At 39.3% G+C, this 18,514-nt stretch overlaps 1 protein-coding gene and 1 long non-coding RNA gene across 6 annotated transcripts in view; both read left to right on the top strand.

Annotated features, from left to right (window-relative positions):
- The window catches only part of LOC102506873 (coiled-coil domain-containing protein 170-like), a 36,155-nt gene extending 35,505 nt beyond the window's left edge, over positions 1-650 (top strand). For 3 of the 4 annotated variants that reach the window (XM_032482168.1, XM_032482166.1, XM_032482167.1), the window contains one exon: positions 387-650. In XM_032482168.1, the coding sequence (XP_032338059.1) occupies positions 387-548 (162 nt within the window). In that variant the 3' untranslated portion in view covers positions 549-650. The remainder of the gene's footprint in view (positions 1-386) is intronic. The other variant, XR_004320744.1, reaches the window with a different exon arrangement.
- A 2,236-nt stretch (positions 651-2,886) lies between these two features.
- On the top strand, positions 2,887-9,908 carry LOC106728787. Of its 2 annotated transcripts, none has more exons than XR_001365045.2 (4): positions 2,887-5,811; positions 6,982-7,094; positions 7,939-8,013; positions 8,666-9,908. It is a non-coding gene; the product is annotated as an uncharacterized LOC106728787 (long non-coding RNA). The 2 variants fall into 2 exon arrangements; XR_004320742.1 differs by having other exon boundaries at positions 6,982-7,213.
- The last annotated feature ends 8,606 nt before the right edge of the window (positions 9,909-18,514 follow it).

The raw sequence follows: 18,514 nt of genomic DNA, 5'->3' as shown, positions 1-18,514 counted from the left end.
TGGTTTTATCTGCTCTCCTTGTTGGTCACTATAGTTTTTGGAGGATGGGCAAAGAGATGTGTATTTAGGGATCTGCTATTACCTACAGCAAATCAGAAATCCAAAAAGTAATTACCTCATGGATGAATAACAAGCAGCAATTAATTAGATTTAGTCTATAAACCTGTAAAAAATAAAAACAGATCTTAAAATGCAAACGTAACTTTAGAGTTCTTGTAATAAAAGGTTTTTTTAAGCTTAAAAATACTTATTTGAATGTAGGATATGTTGCATTTCATAAAGAAATGTTTAATAAAACTAAATTTTTAATACCAGTTTCATTGTACACAGTAAGTAGGTGACCAAAACTAATGACATGTGTTGATTATTGTGGTGGTTCTTTGTAGCTTGCTGACTTTCGAGAAACTATTATGAAGATGTTGGGATTTAACGTGAAAACAGCAGACAAGAAAATCATCAATCACCTAAGGCTTATTATACAAGTATATGAAGCATCTAACAAATCAAAGATTGCTCCTGAGTGTCAGACTGGACAGGATAATGAATAAAGAAGTTCTGTTAACAAGAACTCAGCAGATATGGACCTTTCCTCCAGCATCCTGAATATGGCTACATTATGAATAAAATGCATTGGAAACTTTTCACTTGAATCTGTTCTCTCCTTTGATATTTGCCAATTCACTTTTCTTTGTTATAATCTTGTTCTATACATTTATTTATGGTCTAGTCTGGATTGTTAGTTGTAATATATAGTATTATCTAATTATATTTATTAACTGTATTTTAAACAGGATATTAATCAGCATTTGTTCTTAGTTGGAATATTCGTATCTAAGCTAACGGCCTGTTTCTAGAATGAACAGTTTTTTGGGTATACCCTGTTACAAATCCAAGTAAAGTTATAGACCATAATTTGAATCTAATCTATTTGTTTAACTGAGAGTTTGAAAATCAGATATAAAGTGCTGAAGGGTAGGAAAGTCATTAAGAATTCTTAAAAATTGGAGGGGAGGGTATAACTCAGTGGTAGAGTGCATGCTTAGCATGCATGAGGTCCTGGGTTCAACCTCCAGTACCTCCATGTAAAAAAAATTCTTAAAAATGTACAATAGTCTGTATTGTGTTTTTTATTTTCTTAGTATTTAATAGTGTCTACCAGTGTTTTCCTAGTTATAGACCAATATTTAAGCTAATAGGCTATTTTTAAATAGTATAATTTCTAATTTATTATAATTCTAATTCTAAAAATAGGAAACTGCTCATCTTCCAAACTACTTTTAGATTTATCCAAGGTGTCCTCTGTAGGAACAGGTCAGAATCTGGACAGGTGGACACTCAATGCCTACTACAGTCATTCAAAAGGATCTCCTGTGGGGCTTACTTTTAGAGGGATCTTCAGGGTACAAGGAGTCAGGTTTCTCTGGAACTTACAGAAATAACAGTTTGGAAGAAAATGATTATTGTGAATACTCATTCAAGTTAAAAAAATGAGAACCACTTCTAAATGGTCACACCCATGGTTTTCCAATATGTGCCAACTCACTCTGGAGCACGGCAGGGATCTCAGCATGCCAAATCAAGTATTTCCGATTATAAAGGTCTTTTTCACACTTTTATTTCTCTGGTTCTCCTCCTCCTGCCACCCTCCTCCCCTTTTAAGGGCTCTGTGATTACATTAGGCCCACCTGGACGATGCTGACTAATCTCCCTATTTAAGGTCAGCTGATTAGCAACCTTAATTCTCTTTTGCCAGGTAGCCTAATATACTCACAGATTCCGGGGATCAGAACAAGTACGATTTTAGGGAGCCATTATTCTACCTGCCACAGTCCACATCTAAAATTGAACACACGCCTGCTTTATAAACCAGCAACTCCATTCCTACATATCTATCTAACAGAAATGGGTATATATTCCACAAAAAGACATTTACAAAATTAGTCATGGCAGCATTGTTTTTAATTGTCCCAAACTGGAACCTACCCAAATGACCAAGAGTAAACAGGACAACCAGATCCACTAGCTACGCGTTCAGATCTCCTTTAGGTGTGCGAGAGGGAGAGGTCAACTGGAATGCTGAATTGTCTCAGGAGCCAAACCAGAAAGTGGCTTTAGGTCCAAGACTAGGGAGATAGCATAAAGAGGAGAGCATGAGTTTGAGGAAAAGCGGTCAATTTCTGGAGCTCCACTTCGCATGTGTTAAGGCTCAACCTTGGTGGAAAAAGCAGTGGCCTGTAAGGAGACTTTAGTTATTGAACATCTATAACTAATCAGCCTCATAACCCTTGGTTACATCCTCGGTTGAACCTGAATTTTCTTCATCTCGAAATTAGATGAAATGTGATCTGGATTTCTAACTTCTGACTCTAGATTCCAGGCAGCTGCAACTACCCTGGCAGAAACCTTTTCAGGTCAGATTAATGGAGCTTGTTGCCACATAAATACAGGAGACAGCAGCACAACCACTAGGCACTTTCTGCCGAGGGCCCTTTTCCTTAGCCGCAAGATGCCTGTCTACGGGTCTGACAGGCTGACCTCAAGCCCTTCTTCTGAGTCTAGGCGACTGGGGCTTTCCCCTAGAAGTGTCCCCTTCCGCGAAAGAAGAGCCAATATGACTTGCACTCCTTACTCTTCGCCTGCGGCCCAACACATCTTAGCAACTGCTTAGGCAGAGTCCATCTTCCTGTGCAGCACTCCTACTCAAAAGTCCACTGTGGACGTAGCCAAACTGGGGATGCAACTCCTCCTGCCACGCCGAAACCCCCGTTCCACTCGCTTACGTCCGTTCGCGAGCCCGCGCTACTGCGCCTGCGCCCCGCTGAACTTGGCTGCGCGTGCGCAGCCCTGCGCGGAGCGGCGGCGCGAAGATCTCGGCTGTGGGGACCTTACGCTGCAGTTCCGCTGCAGGCGGAAAACGGCAAAGAAGACGCGAGGGAAATGGTGCTGATTAGCTGACGGAAGTGATTGGCTGGTGGAAGGAGCCGTTCCACATCGCGCCTTAGTGGGGGCGGGAACCAGCTGAAGAGAGGTTCGGGTGTCGACTCCAGCTGTTCCGCGGCGGGGCAAAGGGCGGAACCGAGCGGGCGGTCTCGCGGGAGAATAGTTTCCCGGGCGCGGGAGGCCGGCGCGGGCTGAAGGCGCGGGTCCTGTGCCGGAGAGTCTTGGCCTCGCTCCCGCGCGCGGAGCCTGGTGGGGCGCCGGGCTGCCCCCAGGAGTTACACCTGCGGGGTGTGCGGCGGTTCTGGGCGTTCTCGTCCCCTTCCGGGCTCCGTCAGACTGGTGTGGGGCTCCCACCCCGTTACCGAATCGGAAGGTCTGAGAGGCCTACCTGTTTTTAAATCCCTTGGGGTGAATCTGATGCTCGGCCAAGTTGAAGCCCAGCGCACTGTTTCAGGTTACCCCGCCCCACCCCAACCTCAGGGCCATGTGGCTCCTTCAGGCTGAGCGGGTAACCCCTGGGCTGGCCAGTGTGCGGAAGGGTCCTCAGCCTTGCAGGTTGGCTGTGGAAGGCCTGTTTGTGTGCCTGCTGCACAGTGAGGCCAAATAAACCCAAAGGTCGGAGTTTGGAGCAGAGAAAAGTTTATTGAAAAGCCAAGCAAAAAGACCGGTGGCCTGTGCTCTAAAACCCCTAACTCTCGATGGTTTTCAGGGAGAAGTTTTTAGAGGTAACATTTGGGGTGAGGACTGCAGGGTGTGTGAATTTTTTCTGATTGGTTGGTGGTAAGGCATGGTGCTCGGACTCGGGCTTAGCCTGAAGTTGCCATCCTCCACCTAGGTGGGGGACCTTCATTCCTACAGAAGAACTCAAAGATGTTATATATATCCCTTGAGGAGAAACGAGGATCTTGCTTTTATGGCTACATTATAGTTTCTTGATTGTTCCTCCTTTGTTTCTTCCTTTCCTTATTTCCCTGACTAGTAACTATTTGAATCTGTTCTTTGATATTAAGGAATGTCTAGGCGCCTGTAGCTTTTTTCCTGCAAATAAGAAATGGGGGGCACAGAAAGGATTTTGTGCCCAGGAGGGCCCCACAGGGTCCTGCTTGATTTCTAGTCTAGATTTTGTCAGATCCCCCATGCAGGTCTGGAGTTAGATACCAAGTGACCAACAAGGGTGGACATTCCTCCCCATAGGTGTCCGCTCTGGAGAAGAAGTGAGATTGGATGTTTGGAGGATTGGGGAACAAGTCCTCTGGTCCTGCAAGTTGAATCCATTGAGTGCTGTCTCTGCTCAGGGAACTTGACTGGTTCTTTTGGCGCTCAGATTACAAACTGTTACCCTGATACAGTTCTATAATTTTCCTGTTACTCAGGTCACTTTGGGCTTGACCAAATGGTTTCTTTTACAAACCATCTCTTAGGATAGTGTAATCAATGGCGGAGCTCATCTGTTGAATTTGATTCATTTTTTTGTTTTGGGGTTTTGGTAGATGGCTTTTCCTTATTCTTAAATTCTGATGACATCTTACAGGAGCCACATATATGGAATTAGAGAATCTCTGTTTCTTATTAACAGTTTTATTGAGCTGAAATTTACATACCATAAAATTAACCTGTTTTAAGTGTACAAATCAGTGATTTTTAACATATATACAGAGTTTTGCAACCATCACTGTAACGAAATTAGACAATCTTTGGCGATTTTTTTTTCCTACTGATTGCCTTTACTATTCTCAAAAGTTTGCCTAAGTGGATGTTTTGGAAATACAACGTAAGAACCTCTGAAAATGTACACTCAAGTTGTGTTATACCTGAGCAGATGAAATTAAGAGGAGAATTGAAACAAATGTTCCTAGAAGTTGCAGGTAGTGAAACTTTTGTGTATTGTAATGCCAAGTAGATAGTAACCATTCCAGGTGTTTTGTTTTGTGAAGAATATGGCACAAACCCCATTTTACAGATGACAACATTGACTTTGAAGGATAAGTTGCCTGAAGTTACATGTTTGTGCCTAGGCTAGGCCCCAACCCAGGATGCTTTATCTCTAAATGTGTTGCCTTTGCCACCTCATGAGCCTAGTTTCCAATTATATTATCTATGTATGACCTGTACAATTCATTCATTTACTGATCAAATAATTATAAAGTGACCACTATGCCACCAAAACCAAAAACACTGCTCTAAGTTCTAGAGATACCATAGTAAATGAGCTAAATTCCTGCCCTCAGCTTATATTCAATGAAGAGACAGTGATCAATTGAAGAAATATATACTCTAATTTTAGATATTGAGACAGGCTTTTTTTTAAAAATAGGCAAACTAAGAGTATAGGGAATGATGGTGGGAGACGGGATCTGGCTGTCTTTTTGAGCAGAAATCTGAAAGAAGGGAGGAAGCTGGGACATAAGAAAAAGCAAAGATTTAGTTTGAGCAGCTGGAAAGATGAAGTCGCCATTTACTGAGTTGAAATATATTGGATAACACTGTGGAAGGACCAGGCTTTTGGGTTAAAATCATGAATTCAGCTTTAGATGTTTTTAGATGCCACTTAGTCATCCAAGTGGAGAGAAGGGGTTTAAATCCATGAGGTTGGATGTGATCTGACCAAGGGATGGGTGGAGGTAGAGAGAGGACCAAGGACTGATCCTTAGACACTTCAGTGTTTAGAATTCAAGGAGATGAGGAGGAACCAGGAAGGAAGATTGAAAAGGAGAGTCCAGTGTGTTAGGTGGAAAATGCACTGGAGATAAGGTGAGGATTTAGCCTTGGAAGACAAGTAAAGTGTTTTGCAGAAGAAGTAGTAATTAACTATGTCAAATGTTTCAGATTGATCAGATAGAATGAAGACAGAATGGTCCATTTGTAAGAGAGGTATGTAAAATCTTTTGCTTTAATTGTTCATATTGGCAGTTACTACAGAAACAGCGTTTCTTCCTTTTTGAGGTGGTGTACATTTTTACAACTTTTTGAAGGGTGATTTGATATTATCTAAAATTTAAATGTGTGTTTACATTCTTTGGATAATTTAACTTCTAGTTTATCCTACACAAGTATTTATACATGTATACAAAGATATATGTATAAAGGTGTTTATCACAGCATTATTTATGATAGTAAAAGAAAGAATGCAAATTTCAGTCAAGATATAGTTTTAAAGGAAAGATAGAAAATGTATAGATGTGAAAGACAGCTGCTAAAGACTGAATTTTATCCACCCAAATTCATATGTTGGAAGTCTTCACCCTCAATGTGATGCCATTTGAAGATGAAACTTTGGGAGATTATTAGGTTTAGATGATGTCATGATGGTGGGACCCTCAAGGTGGGATTAGTGTCATTATAAGAAGAGGAAGAGAGACCTGAGCTCTCTTCTTTCTACCATGTAAGGATACTACAAGCCAGGAAGTGGGTGCTTACCAGGAACGGAGTTGACTGGTACCTTGATCTGGGACTTCCCAGTCTCCAGAACTGTGGGACATAAATGTTTGTTGTTAAACGCACCCAATCTATGGTATTTTGTTAGCAGCCCTAACCCTATTAAATGATAAAGTCAGATAACCTAACAGAATGTATAGTATGATTTCGTTTATCTTAATATATCCAGAGGAGGCCTGTCTACTCATACTATCACAGGTTACTCCCTCATTTACCTTCCCTGAGCACTTTTCTATCTGCAGCACTTATCACTGTCTAAAAGTATTAATTTTTATACTTATTTACTGTCTATCTTGTTGTACTGGAAGGTAAATTCTATAAGATTTTTGCCTTCGTTGTTTTTCTTTCTACCTCCAGCACAGGGGTATGTAATTTTTAAAAACATTGTTTTAGGTGAAAAACTCAGACAGACAGTATTCCCCTGATAATTTTACCACAAATTCTTTGATATTCTTTCCTTCAAAGCATTCCCCTGCTTGTGAGTGTGGGCTGGACTTAGTGACTAGCTTCCAATGAGTAGAATATGGCAGAAGTAGAGGTATGTCAGTAGCTCATCATGACTTCCTCCTTGCTCTCTCTCTCGGATCATTCATTCTGGTGAACCAGCTGCTGTATCATGAGGACATATCACACAGTGCTTGGGAGAGGCCCATGTGGCAAGAAACTGAGGCTTACTCCCAACCGGCAGGGAAGAACTGAAGCCACCTGCCAACAGTCATGTGAGTGAGCCACCTTAGAAATATTTGCTTTTCAGTGCCAGTCATGCCTTCAGATGATTGCATCTCCAGGTGACAGCTTGACAGCAGTGTCACAGGAGACCCTGAGCCAGATCACTCAAGTAAGCCACTCTCAAAATCCTGTTAGATAATACATTTTTGTTTTAAGTCATTATGTTTTGGGGATAATATTGTTATCAGCAATAACTAATAACTATTTTTTGTAAATATTATGTTCTGTTGTTTTAGTTAATAATTATTAGTCTCATTCCTGGCAAGATCAGTTTCTTCCTGCCTTAATTTTATCATATATAAAAGAAAATAGTGGACAGTCCTTCTCAACTCTATTTTCAAATTAGAATTACCCTGGCAGCTTTTATAATATATTTACCTAATCCCTATCCTAGATCAGTTAAGGTCAGTCAGAAGTCAGGGTAGGGCCCAGGCATAAGTATTTTTAAAAGTTCTCTTTGAGATTCTAAATGCAGGGTGGGTTGGAAACTCCTAGATGATCGTTGAGCTTTCTCCTATTGATTCTGTTATGATTAATACATAAGTGGGACATACTTTAACTGCTGTAAAAGCATTTCCCTGGAATTAGAATCTCAATTTTGAGATAAATAATCTTTGCTTTAGGAATAGACAATGGAATTATTAATCAGGCTTCTTCTCTAAAGTGATGAGTATGTCTGAAGAACAAAATTTTGGCCTGTTTTAAGAATTTCACAGAATTACCCAAAATATAAATTTCATGTTTGCTAAAGTTTTTCCTTTGGTGGATTCATTTTCTCCATTTTTTTTCTTGTGCTTGATTAAATTCACTTTGTGTTTTTATTTTATTAATCAGGAAAGTAAAGAGCTGCAAGTTTTATTGGATCATTTAAAAAGTCTCCCATACCCCACTTCTTTGGACCTTAATGAGGTATTTATCTAGCAACAATTGCTTCTTCTTCCTCTTTTTTTCCCCAACAGCTTCTTTGATGTGCAAATATTCTACCACTCAGTGCAAACATTCATTTTAGAGACATCAGGTCTCTCCTAGGATTTACCTTGCATTTGGGATTTTCTCTTGTACCTGATGTAGATTTGTAGGTTTTTCTTTCTACTTAGATGAGCATACCATATCCTTCGAATCTGAGGTTTTGAAAATTCTTATGAATGTGTAAAAAGTAGGAGTAGGAGTCATATACTAACCTAAAATTACAGTAGGATAATTGATTTACACTTTGTTTTTCCATTTTTATGTCAAGGTGCCAAATAACTTACATTTTACTTTTATAAAGTTTGGGAGAAGAGTACTATCATCATCTGTAAAAATGACAAGCTGACTGAAAAATTTACATGCAAACACGAGGGACCTAGAATAACCAAACATTGTTGAAACTCTGAAAAAAAGAGTAGCAAAGCTGAAGTGTTAACAATACCTGATTTCAAGGTTTATTTAAAGCTACAGTAATCTATACAGTGTGATACTGAGATAAAGATAAAAAGATCAATGAATGAATAAATAGAAAGTCCAGAGAGAGCCACACATGTATGAAATCTGTTTTTGTTGTTCTTTTAAATAAATGTAGAAGGACAATTTAGTGGCGAAAGAGGAGTCTTTCAACAAATGATTCTGGACAATTGGATCCATATGCCAAAAGGAAAGAAAAGAAAAGAGTGAGAGTGCACTTTGATCCGTATCTTATGCCATATACAAAGAAGAACAAAAATGAATCCAAGACCTAAATATAAGAGCTAAAACTATAAAACTTCTAGAAGAAAATGTAGGAGAAAAGCTTTGTAACCTTAAGTTACAGACTTCTTAGATATGACATTGAAAGTGTGATCTTTAAAAGAAAAAAATGGACAAATTGGACTTCGTCAAAACATCTGTTCTTTGAAAGACAATGTTAAGAGAATGAAAAGGCAAGTCACAGACTGAGAGAAGATATTTGTAAACCACATGTGATAAAGGACCAATATGTATAGGACATATATAAAGATCTCTCAAAACTTAATAGCATGGAAATAATCCAATTAAAAATTGGGCAAAAGGTTGAACTGACATCTCACCAAAGAAGTTATACAGATGAAAAGATGCTTAATATTCTTAGTCATTAGGGAAATGCAAATCAAAACCACAATGAGTTACTATTACACACCTATAAGAACAGCTAAAATTAAAAAGGCAGCACACTAATTGTTGGCATGGATGTGGAAGAACTGGAACTCCCATATACTGCAGGTGGAAATGTAAAAATGGTACGTGCATTTTGGAAAGCAATATGGCAGTTTTAAAAAATGTTAAATATACACCTACCATGAGATCCAGCCCCTTTACTCCTGGATGAAATGAAATGAAATGAAAGTGTATATCCCTCAAAAATTTGTATACGGTTGTTCAAACAGCTTTATTTTTAATAGCCCAAATCTAGAAACAATTCAAATATTTACAAATGGATGAATCAAACAAATAGTGGTATAGCCATACAGTGGAATACCACTCAGCAATAAAAAGAAATGAATTATTGATACATGCAACATTGTAAGTTTAACCTCAAAGAAAATGTTGAGTGACATAGACCGGACAAAAAAGACTATGTACTATATGATTCAACTTATATAAGATTCTAGAAAATGAAAATAATAGTGACAGAAAGCAGATCAGTTCTTGAATGTGATGGGATGGGGAGGGATGGGGCAAACAGCAGGAGAGAGGGCCTAAAAAGGGGCATGAGGCAACTTTGGGGATGAGAGTATCTTGATTGTGGTGGTGGTTTCATTGTGTATATATGTATTACAACTTATTAAATTGTATATTATTAATGTGTACAGTTTATAGTATATTAATTAAACTTCAATAAAGCTATTTTTAAAGCTACATTGAATCTATTATCCTGTTTACAGATCATCTTCATTTGCTTGTAGGCAGAAGGGTACTACATAATCTTTCTCATTTCTGTATGCTCAGATGCAAATAATAAACTTTGTGAATATTAACTATTGACTGCGATTGTTTTGCTAGTGCCTTCTGCGTGTCTATTGTGGTGAAATTGTTTACCAAATTTTGAATGATTTGCAAATGAAACTTACCTGAAAAAAACTGGAACACCAGGGAAGGAGGGAGAGAGACAGAGAGACAGGGAGGGATGGGGAAGAATTACAAATAAAGAAGTGTAATCTTTCTTCTTTAGTGATTCAGAATTTGGACTAACATTCAGTTTAATTTCACATTTATTGAGTGGCAAGCATACAGAATCTGAGACTACAAATACTACATTTCATGACTTTTCTTGTTTCTTGAGGTAAGCCTGTATTGCTGTGAACTTCCCTCTTAGAACTGCTTTTGTTGCATCTCATAGGTTTTGGAAAGCTGTGTTTTTACTTTCATTGTCTTGAGGTATTTTCTGATTTCCTCTTTGATTTCTCCAGACAACTCCCAATCCACCACCTCTGTGAGTGGCAGTAATGGCTGCCTCACCCCCTTCAGATGCAATGCCAGGTCCAAGCCTGCTCTGACCACCACAAATGAGCACTCTCCTTGGCACTGGCAGCCTTCGCCCCAGTGGGGCGCTGCACTGGAGCAAGAGGTGCTAGAGTAGGTGCTCAGTGTGGGCTGGGGACTGCTCTGGAGTGGTCATGGGAAACTGGCCAGAGCCCTGGGCAGTTTCAATCTGCTTCCTCCACCTTGTTCCCAGGAGTAAGCAGGTGTGTGTGTGTATCCTTTACAAGCGGAATCTAGGTTTCTTACAGCCCTCCTGTTAGTCCCACTGTTTTTCAAAGCAGCTAAGGGTAATCATCTTTCTGGTGCCTGATCCCAGGGCCAGGGTCCCCAGTATGTGGTCAAACTGCTCACGCCCCAGGATCTTCTGTGTCCATCTGGTACCTCCACTTCTGTGTCCCCTCCTAGAGGCACAGGTCCCTTCCTGATCACTTCTTTTCCCTTCCCACTGACTCTGTGGATCTTTCTTTACAGCCTTAGTTGTATAAGAGCTGTTCTGTCTGTCTCCAGTTTGTTTTCAGTGAGAATTGCTCCACGTGTAGATGTACTTTTGATGTGTCTGTGGGGGGAGGTGAACTCAGCATCCTCCTACTCTGCCATCTTCATCTCCTCCCCAAATTAACTCTTACAGGTAAGTCTAGACAAGCTTCTTTACTGCATCAACCAGATAGACATTAAATGCTTGAGTTGTGACTAGTTTTATTTTTATAAAATATTTTATATAGTTAATTTTTAAATAAAGCTTTAAATAATTTTAATTTAAAACCTCAATATTTTAAAACTTGACATTTTGCCTGTTAATTTTCGTAAGGAGTTTAAAAGTTTTAGAAGTAAATAGCTCTTTTGAAAACATTTAAAAGCAATTTTAACTTTTCTATTTGAATACTTTTGTGGGTAAATATATATCCACAGTTTGTTCACTTGAAGTTACAATTTTTTAAAATTACATTTTATTTTTTTAAGAAAAGAAAACAAATTATATAAAAATTCAGTTATAACAAAGTTGGTGAATTTCTGAAGCAAAGGCAAGAAATATAACTGCAATGATCTCAGTGTTTGTATCCCCCCAAAACTCATGTTGAAACTTAATACCCAAGGTGATGATATTAGGAGGTAAGGCCTTTGGGAAGTGATTGATTATGAGGGTGGAGCCCTCATGAGTGGGATTAGCACCCTTATTAAAAAAAAACCCAGAAAGCTCCCTTACCTCTTCCGCTACATGAGGACACAGTGGTGAGCGGTAGTCTACAGGCCAGAAGAGGGTTCTCACCAAGACCTGACCATGCTGCACTCTGATCTTGGATTTCCAGCCTTCAGAGCTGTGAGAATAAATTTCTGTTGCTTATAAGCTATCCAGTCTGTGATTCTATTATATAGCAGCCCAAAAGGACTAAAGCCATAACTTTTAGGGAATAATTGTGAATTATGTATGTTTTCATGTTATTACTCATTCAAATGTTATTATTTATCCAATCATTGTTGTCCCATTGACAGAACCCAAATGTGCACGATAATAATTAAATTTAGTCATCTTGGATATTTTGCCAACTTTTAGTCCTAGCAAACCATAGCTTTACATATAACTTTCAATTTTGTCATTTCAAAGATATCTGTGCAAAATATATTTGTACAATAAATACATTTTATTTAACAATTTGTTAGCTTATTTATCATGTTTAAAATTTTAAACAGTGGCATGTGAGCCTTCATTTGTATGCTTGCCTGAGTCCCTGAAAATGTTAGGGACAGCCTGAAGGAGGGACTCTTCCAGGTCTTGAGTCTGCTCTGGTGGTCACTGTGGAACCACCTGATCTGAGCTATCCCTGACTAGTTTCCTCTTCTTCCTTTTCTCCCTTTTTTTTTTTTTTTTTTTTGTTGTTGTTGTTGTTGTAGATAACTGGGCAAAGGGGAAGAAGAATTTCCGGAAGATAAGTCTATACACTTTTCCCTTTCTAAGGAGGACTTAAAGCAGGTGAGTGGCAGAAGAGGTGTCTGGGAAGACCTTCCTGTATGCATTGACCTGCAGGGGGACTGGCTGACTTCCCGGTCCCCACTCAGTTCTCCTCAATGCTGGAGGATGCCTAAAATTCCACCCTTAGAACTTTATCTTAAATTTCAACTCTTTTATATCTTAGTGTGTTGGTATTTCCTGAGAATGGACTTGATTTTGGAAAAGGAGCAGAGAGGACCTGGGTTTCCAGTACAACAGAGAGGAAGAAACACGGCACAGGGGAGCTGAGACAGAGGTGAAGGGAGCTGTGATGGAGATGGGGGAACTGGAAGGAAGTGAGGGGAGGTGTGATGGAGATAAAGTGAGCTGGGATGGAGACGAATGGAGGTGGATGGAGATGAGAGGAGGTGGATGGAGATGAGAGGAAGTGGGATAGAATTGGGAAAGGAGATGAGAGGGAGAAAGTCCAACTGCCCTTTCAGCTATTTTTCCTAGGGCTAAAAGGAAGGAGAATATTTTAGGAGTCAGGTTTTGGCAGTGATAGGGAGCTAGGCTTTCTGTTGAACAACTTTGAAGGGGGCCTTGTTTATGCTGATACTTGAAAACATGGGCTTCCAAATCAGACAAATGGGCTCAAATCCATATGACAGTTTTTATTCTATCTTTTGTTGTTGTTATTGGGGGGCAGGTAATTAGGTTTACTTACTCATTTATCTTTTGATGGCGGTACTAGGGATTGAACCTAGGACCTCGTGCGTGCTATGCATGCACTCTACCACTGAGCTATACCCTCTCCCTTCATCTGACAGTTTTTAGATATCTGACCTTGGGCAACTTGATCAACCTGCTTGGGTCTCAGTCTTCTCATCTGTAAAATTTAGCAGAATAATAAGACCCATTTTAGAATTTTTGTGAGGAATAATGAGTGTCACTTGATAAGTACTTACTAGTGTGCCTAGAACACTCTATGTAAGTTACAGTTACTGGATAATTCACTCTCCTCTCCAGACAAAGAACAAGTCATCTGAGTAAAGAATCCATAAATTGTCTTTAACATAGACTCAGCCAGCCTATTTCTAGTCTTACCCTGAGGTATTCTGACCTTAGACAACAGGTATGAAACAGAAAAATTACCGAAAAGGGGATCTGACTCTTACCTTGCTCTAGTCTAGACCTTGAATCTTCCCTACAACATTGCCACCAGAATGCTCCTTTAAAATGTAAATATAATTATTACTTTCCATCTAAAGTCTTTGAATGGCTTGTTGCCTACAGAACAAAGCAAAAGTTCTTTAGTTTTGCATAGAAGGTCCTCGTTGACCTGGCCTTTTACGACCTTTCCTGCTTCCATGCCCTCTCTTGTATGTGTATGTAAATTTCCTCCTAAGTAACTGAACACAGGACGTGCCTCATTCATTTCTGTCTTATTAACTTTCAATGTTAGTTTAGTTTTGATTATGGCATATCTTCATATGGTTCACAATTAAAGATATATAAAAGGAATACAGAAAAAAGTCTCTCTTATCTCTATTTTCCAGATACACTATTACCCTTCTAGGAGGGAACCAAGTAATGGTAATAGGTTTTTTAAAATATCTTTTGGAAGATGTTTCATGTGAGAGTGTGTGTATGTGTATTCTTTCTTTCTTCTTTATAAACAAATGGTAGCATATTATTCATGCTATCCTGTACTCTAATTTTTTTTCCATTTAATATATCTTGGCAATCTTTTCATATTAGTATATTGTGCGTTTTCTCATTATTTTTTGCCATTGCATGGTGTTGTTCATATCTTTATACCTTAACATCTGGCACATAGTTAAATAAGTGATAAATATTGAATGAATGAAAACAAAGGACACTTTTGCTCTGCTCTTGGACATTAGCTGAGTAAGCTAGTGTATATTGTTTCAACACATGTTACACGTATCACACATGACATAGACAAATCATACAAAGTCTTCCGATCTAACAACAATTTGTTCCTGTTAGGAATCTGACTTGTCTTATTCTTTCCCATCCATTAGAGGGAGACATGAACCTGTTGTGTAAAACTAGTACTTAGATTCTCTAACTAGAAAATCTGAACCAACTCTATAGCATGTGGTCGTTCGTAGAATTTGAGCCCCTTACTCAATCTATCCAGGACTGCAGGATCTGGAATGATAAAGGGGGTAATTGCAGGAGGAGGAAGTGTGGACTAGGAGTGAGGGCACAAGTGAACTCTGTCTAGTTACTAACAGCAAGACAAATCCATCATCTTTGCTCAGTGCTGTGCTAGTCAACCAGCTCTCAAAAAGAAAGTCCTGCTTGTTTGTAGTGTTTACAGATTCCCTAGAGAAAAAGATAATACAAAGTGAGCTGTGAACCAAAAACCAGAGAACAGTTGAGAAACATTCATGTCAATCAAGTCCTGTGTTGTTCTGAAGGAAACAGACCCAAGCACCCCTAAGTTCCTCTGACCAAGAGATATCTTTAGTGTAACTACTCACTGCACCAGCTTCAAGCTATGATTGGTTTAAAAACTGAATTCCAAATTCCAAAATTGCAAATTCCCTGGGTATTCAGCTCTCCTGAGTGTGACCAGGCTCCTGCATAATGCTAAGCCTTGTTGGGCTATAGTTACCTTATCTGTAAAATGGGGACAATACATCACCCATTATGCAGATTCCATTGTACAGTGGACACATACGCACTTTGAACATTTTAAAACTATGTTCCCCAAACATTCCTGATTATACATTCACCTTGGTTGTGGGAAATGCACATTTCCGGGACCTGTCCTAGGGCTCCTGGTTCGAGCCTGCTGGGGAGGAGGGGCCTGGAACTCTGTACATTATGAAATGATCACAGTAACTCTAGTTACCATTTGTCACCATACAAAGTTACCACAATATTGTTAATTAAATATTCACTATGTGTATATTATATATCCTCATGACATTTTATAGCTGGAAGTTTGTACCTTTCAATTCTCTTTACATATTTTGTCTATCTCCCCAAACCCATCCATTTGGCAGCCACCAGTTTGTTCTCTGTATCTGTGAGTCTGATTTCATTCTTTTTTATGGCTGACTAATATTCCATTGTATATACAACATCTTTATCCACTCATCTGTTGGTGGATATTTCAGTTGCTTTCATATTTTGACTATTGTAAATGAACATAGGAGTACATAAATCTTTTCTAATTAGTGTTTTCATTTTCTTTGAGTAAATATCCAGAAGTAGAATTGTTGAATCATAAAGTATTTTCAGTTGTTTGAGGAACCTCCATACTGCCTTCCATAGTGGCTGCACCAATTTGCATTCCCACAAACAGTACATGAGGTTTCCCTTTTCTTCACATCCTTGCCAACACTTGTTGTCTCTTGTCTTACTGATTATAGCCATTTTGACAGGTGTGAGGAAGTTTCTCATTGTGGTTTTAATTTGCATTTTCTTTATAATTAGTGATGTTGAGCACCTTTTCATGTTGCCATCTGAATGTTTTCTTTGGAGAAAAAAACTTGTCTGTTCAAGTACTCTGCCCACTTTTTAAATGAATTGTTTGATTTTTTTCATATTAAATTGTATGAGAGCTTTATATATTTTGGATATTGACCCCTTACTGGATGTATCATTTGGAAATACCTTCTCCCATTCAGTAAGTTGCCTTGTCATTTTGTTGGAGGTTTCCTTTACTGTGCAAAAGCCTTTTTTAGTTTGATATAGTCCCATTTGTTTATTTTTGCTTTTGTTGCTCTTGCCTAAGGAGCAATATCCAAAAACTATTGCTAGGATGGATGTCAAAGAGGTTACTGACTACTTTTTATTCTAGGAGTTTTATGGTTTCAGGTCTTACATTCAAGTCTTTAATCTACTTTCAGTTTATTTTTGTATATGGTTGAGGAAGTGGTCCAGTTTCATCTTTTGCATTTGCTGTCCAGTTATCCTGGCCAATAACACTAATGAACATAGATTGAAAAAAATAATCAACAAAAGGTTAGCAAACTGAATTCAATAATACATTAAAAGGGTCATACATCATGATCAAGTGGGATCCATTCCAGAGATGCAAGGATGGCTTAAAATCCAAAAATCAATCAATGTGATGCATCATATTAACAAAATGAAGGATGAAATCTTATGATTACCTCAATAGATGTAGAAAAAGCATTTAACAAAATTGCCCATCCTGTGACACAGTTTTAAAAAACTGCAGTTTAAAGGGCACCTAGACTATACTGGAGGGAAATCATTTACTAACCTTAGATCTTCTGCCAAACAGGGAGGGAACTGATGGATCCCTCCCTGGGATCAGAGGTGCTGGCAAGTGTCATAGTTTAAGTCCCCCCAGAACTCCCTCTGTGCCTGTTCCAGCTCCAGATGTCCTACTAAGGTAGCCTTGGGTGCAGTGTGCCTCGGGACTGCCCTAAGTGTGCACTCACTCCAGCTCAAGTGACCTGAGGAGACCCTAGGGGAGATCAGCGCCCTATGTTTATAAAATTCAGTCAGGTCAGGTAGTGAGCTCTGGGGGTGAATGGAAATCTCCCTAAGAGGAACTCAAACGTGCAGGGCAGTGACTTCTCGGCCTCTGAATGTCTACAGAACTCCCTATCTCCACCATTCATTTGTCACTTATTGTTTGTAACAGGTCCTGTAAGTCATTTCTTAGGCATTTATCTTCTCTTAACTAGGGTATAAAGCCTTAGGGAAGTCAACAGTTCAGAGAGAATGGGCATTAGAGTGAAACAGATTTGGTTTGAACCTACTGCTGTTACTATCTGTGTGATGTCAGGCAAGTTACTTAAACTTTCTGAGCCTTAGTCTCCTCATTTGTTAAATGGGAACAAAAATAGCACCTACCTTGTGAGACTGTTTTGATGATTACATGAAATAGTGCAGATAAAGGGTTTACAGGCAATTGCTGAATGAATGGCAGTCATAGCCTCCTCTATCTCCTCCTTCCACCTCCTCATCCTTATCTGAGAACAAACACCTTCATATGTGCTTGTGTTTCAGGTGGACACTTAAAGCATTGTTTTTCAGCATTACAGGGGGCATTTTCACAAAGAGATAAATGCATAAGGTCAAGAAGCATTCTCAAAAAAAAAAAAGAGTGTTTTATGAAAGAGTGAATGTAATGTCAAGTGTCAGAATAATTTTAAGGTGGAAAAAACTGAAGAAGCTCCCAATAATGTTCTCCCTGGAATGGTATTTTAGACTGAGACAGGATGGGAAGGGTAGAGGGAAGGGATAGGGTCAGGCTGACATAAGACTACAATACCAGCGGTAGCAGTATGGAGGACATTCGGAGACCCCAGTGTTTGGAACGCAGGAAACAAATCTACTGAGGGGAGGCATGTATGGGAGCTACATAGCGTGTCATGTGACCTGAATTCCTGTCATTGTAATCCTGGAGAACTCACTAAGTTTCCTTATGTGCAAAATGGGGCTAAAATCATTGTCACAGAGTAGGTATGAAAATGAAGCATTACACGGCCACGTGAGTGCCTTGTTAACTGTAGAAGTCAACGTTATCCCAGGAGGCAGTTCTCAGTAAGCTGTGGCTGGTAGAAGGGAGAATGTGGGAGCAGCCTGAGCAGAACCATGAAGGAGAGACCAGTGAGCAAAACTGCCTGGGTAGATAGGGAAAAAAATGTAGAGGTGTAAAAAGAAGAGAAAAAAGGGAAGAATGCAGGAATGTTAGTATGTTGGACCACACTGGCAATCCCTCAGAAGCTGTATGAACTATTTAGAGAAGTTTATTTCTTGGCTGTAATTCCCAGCAAAGGAGAGGATTGAATAATGGAGAAGACCATTTCTTTCTCTGCTTAGGCTTATCAGTTCAATCTATAACATACGTGAAAGAAGCACCTTCACTCTGTACACAAAAGACAGGGTCTGTGTTTTTATAAAGGCCACTGATGCAATGTGCGTCACTAGAGTGTTAGTTGATGTGAGTCTAAAGGACATGAGACATTTCTAGTAACTTTCCATGAT

The sequence above is a fragment of the Camelus ferus genome, chromosome 6, assembly GCF_009834535.1.
Source record: "Camelus ferus isolate YT-003-E chromosome 6, BCGSAC_Cfer_1.0, whole genome shotgun sequence".
In the NCBI taxonomy this organism is placed as follows: Eukaryota; Metazoa; Chordata; class Mammalia; order Artiodactyla; family Camelidae; genus Camelus; species Camelus ferus.
Note: the sequence above shows the minus strand (reverse complement) of the source record. Positions and strands in the feature narration are given on the sequence as shown.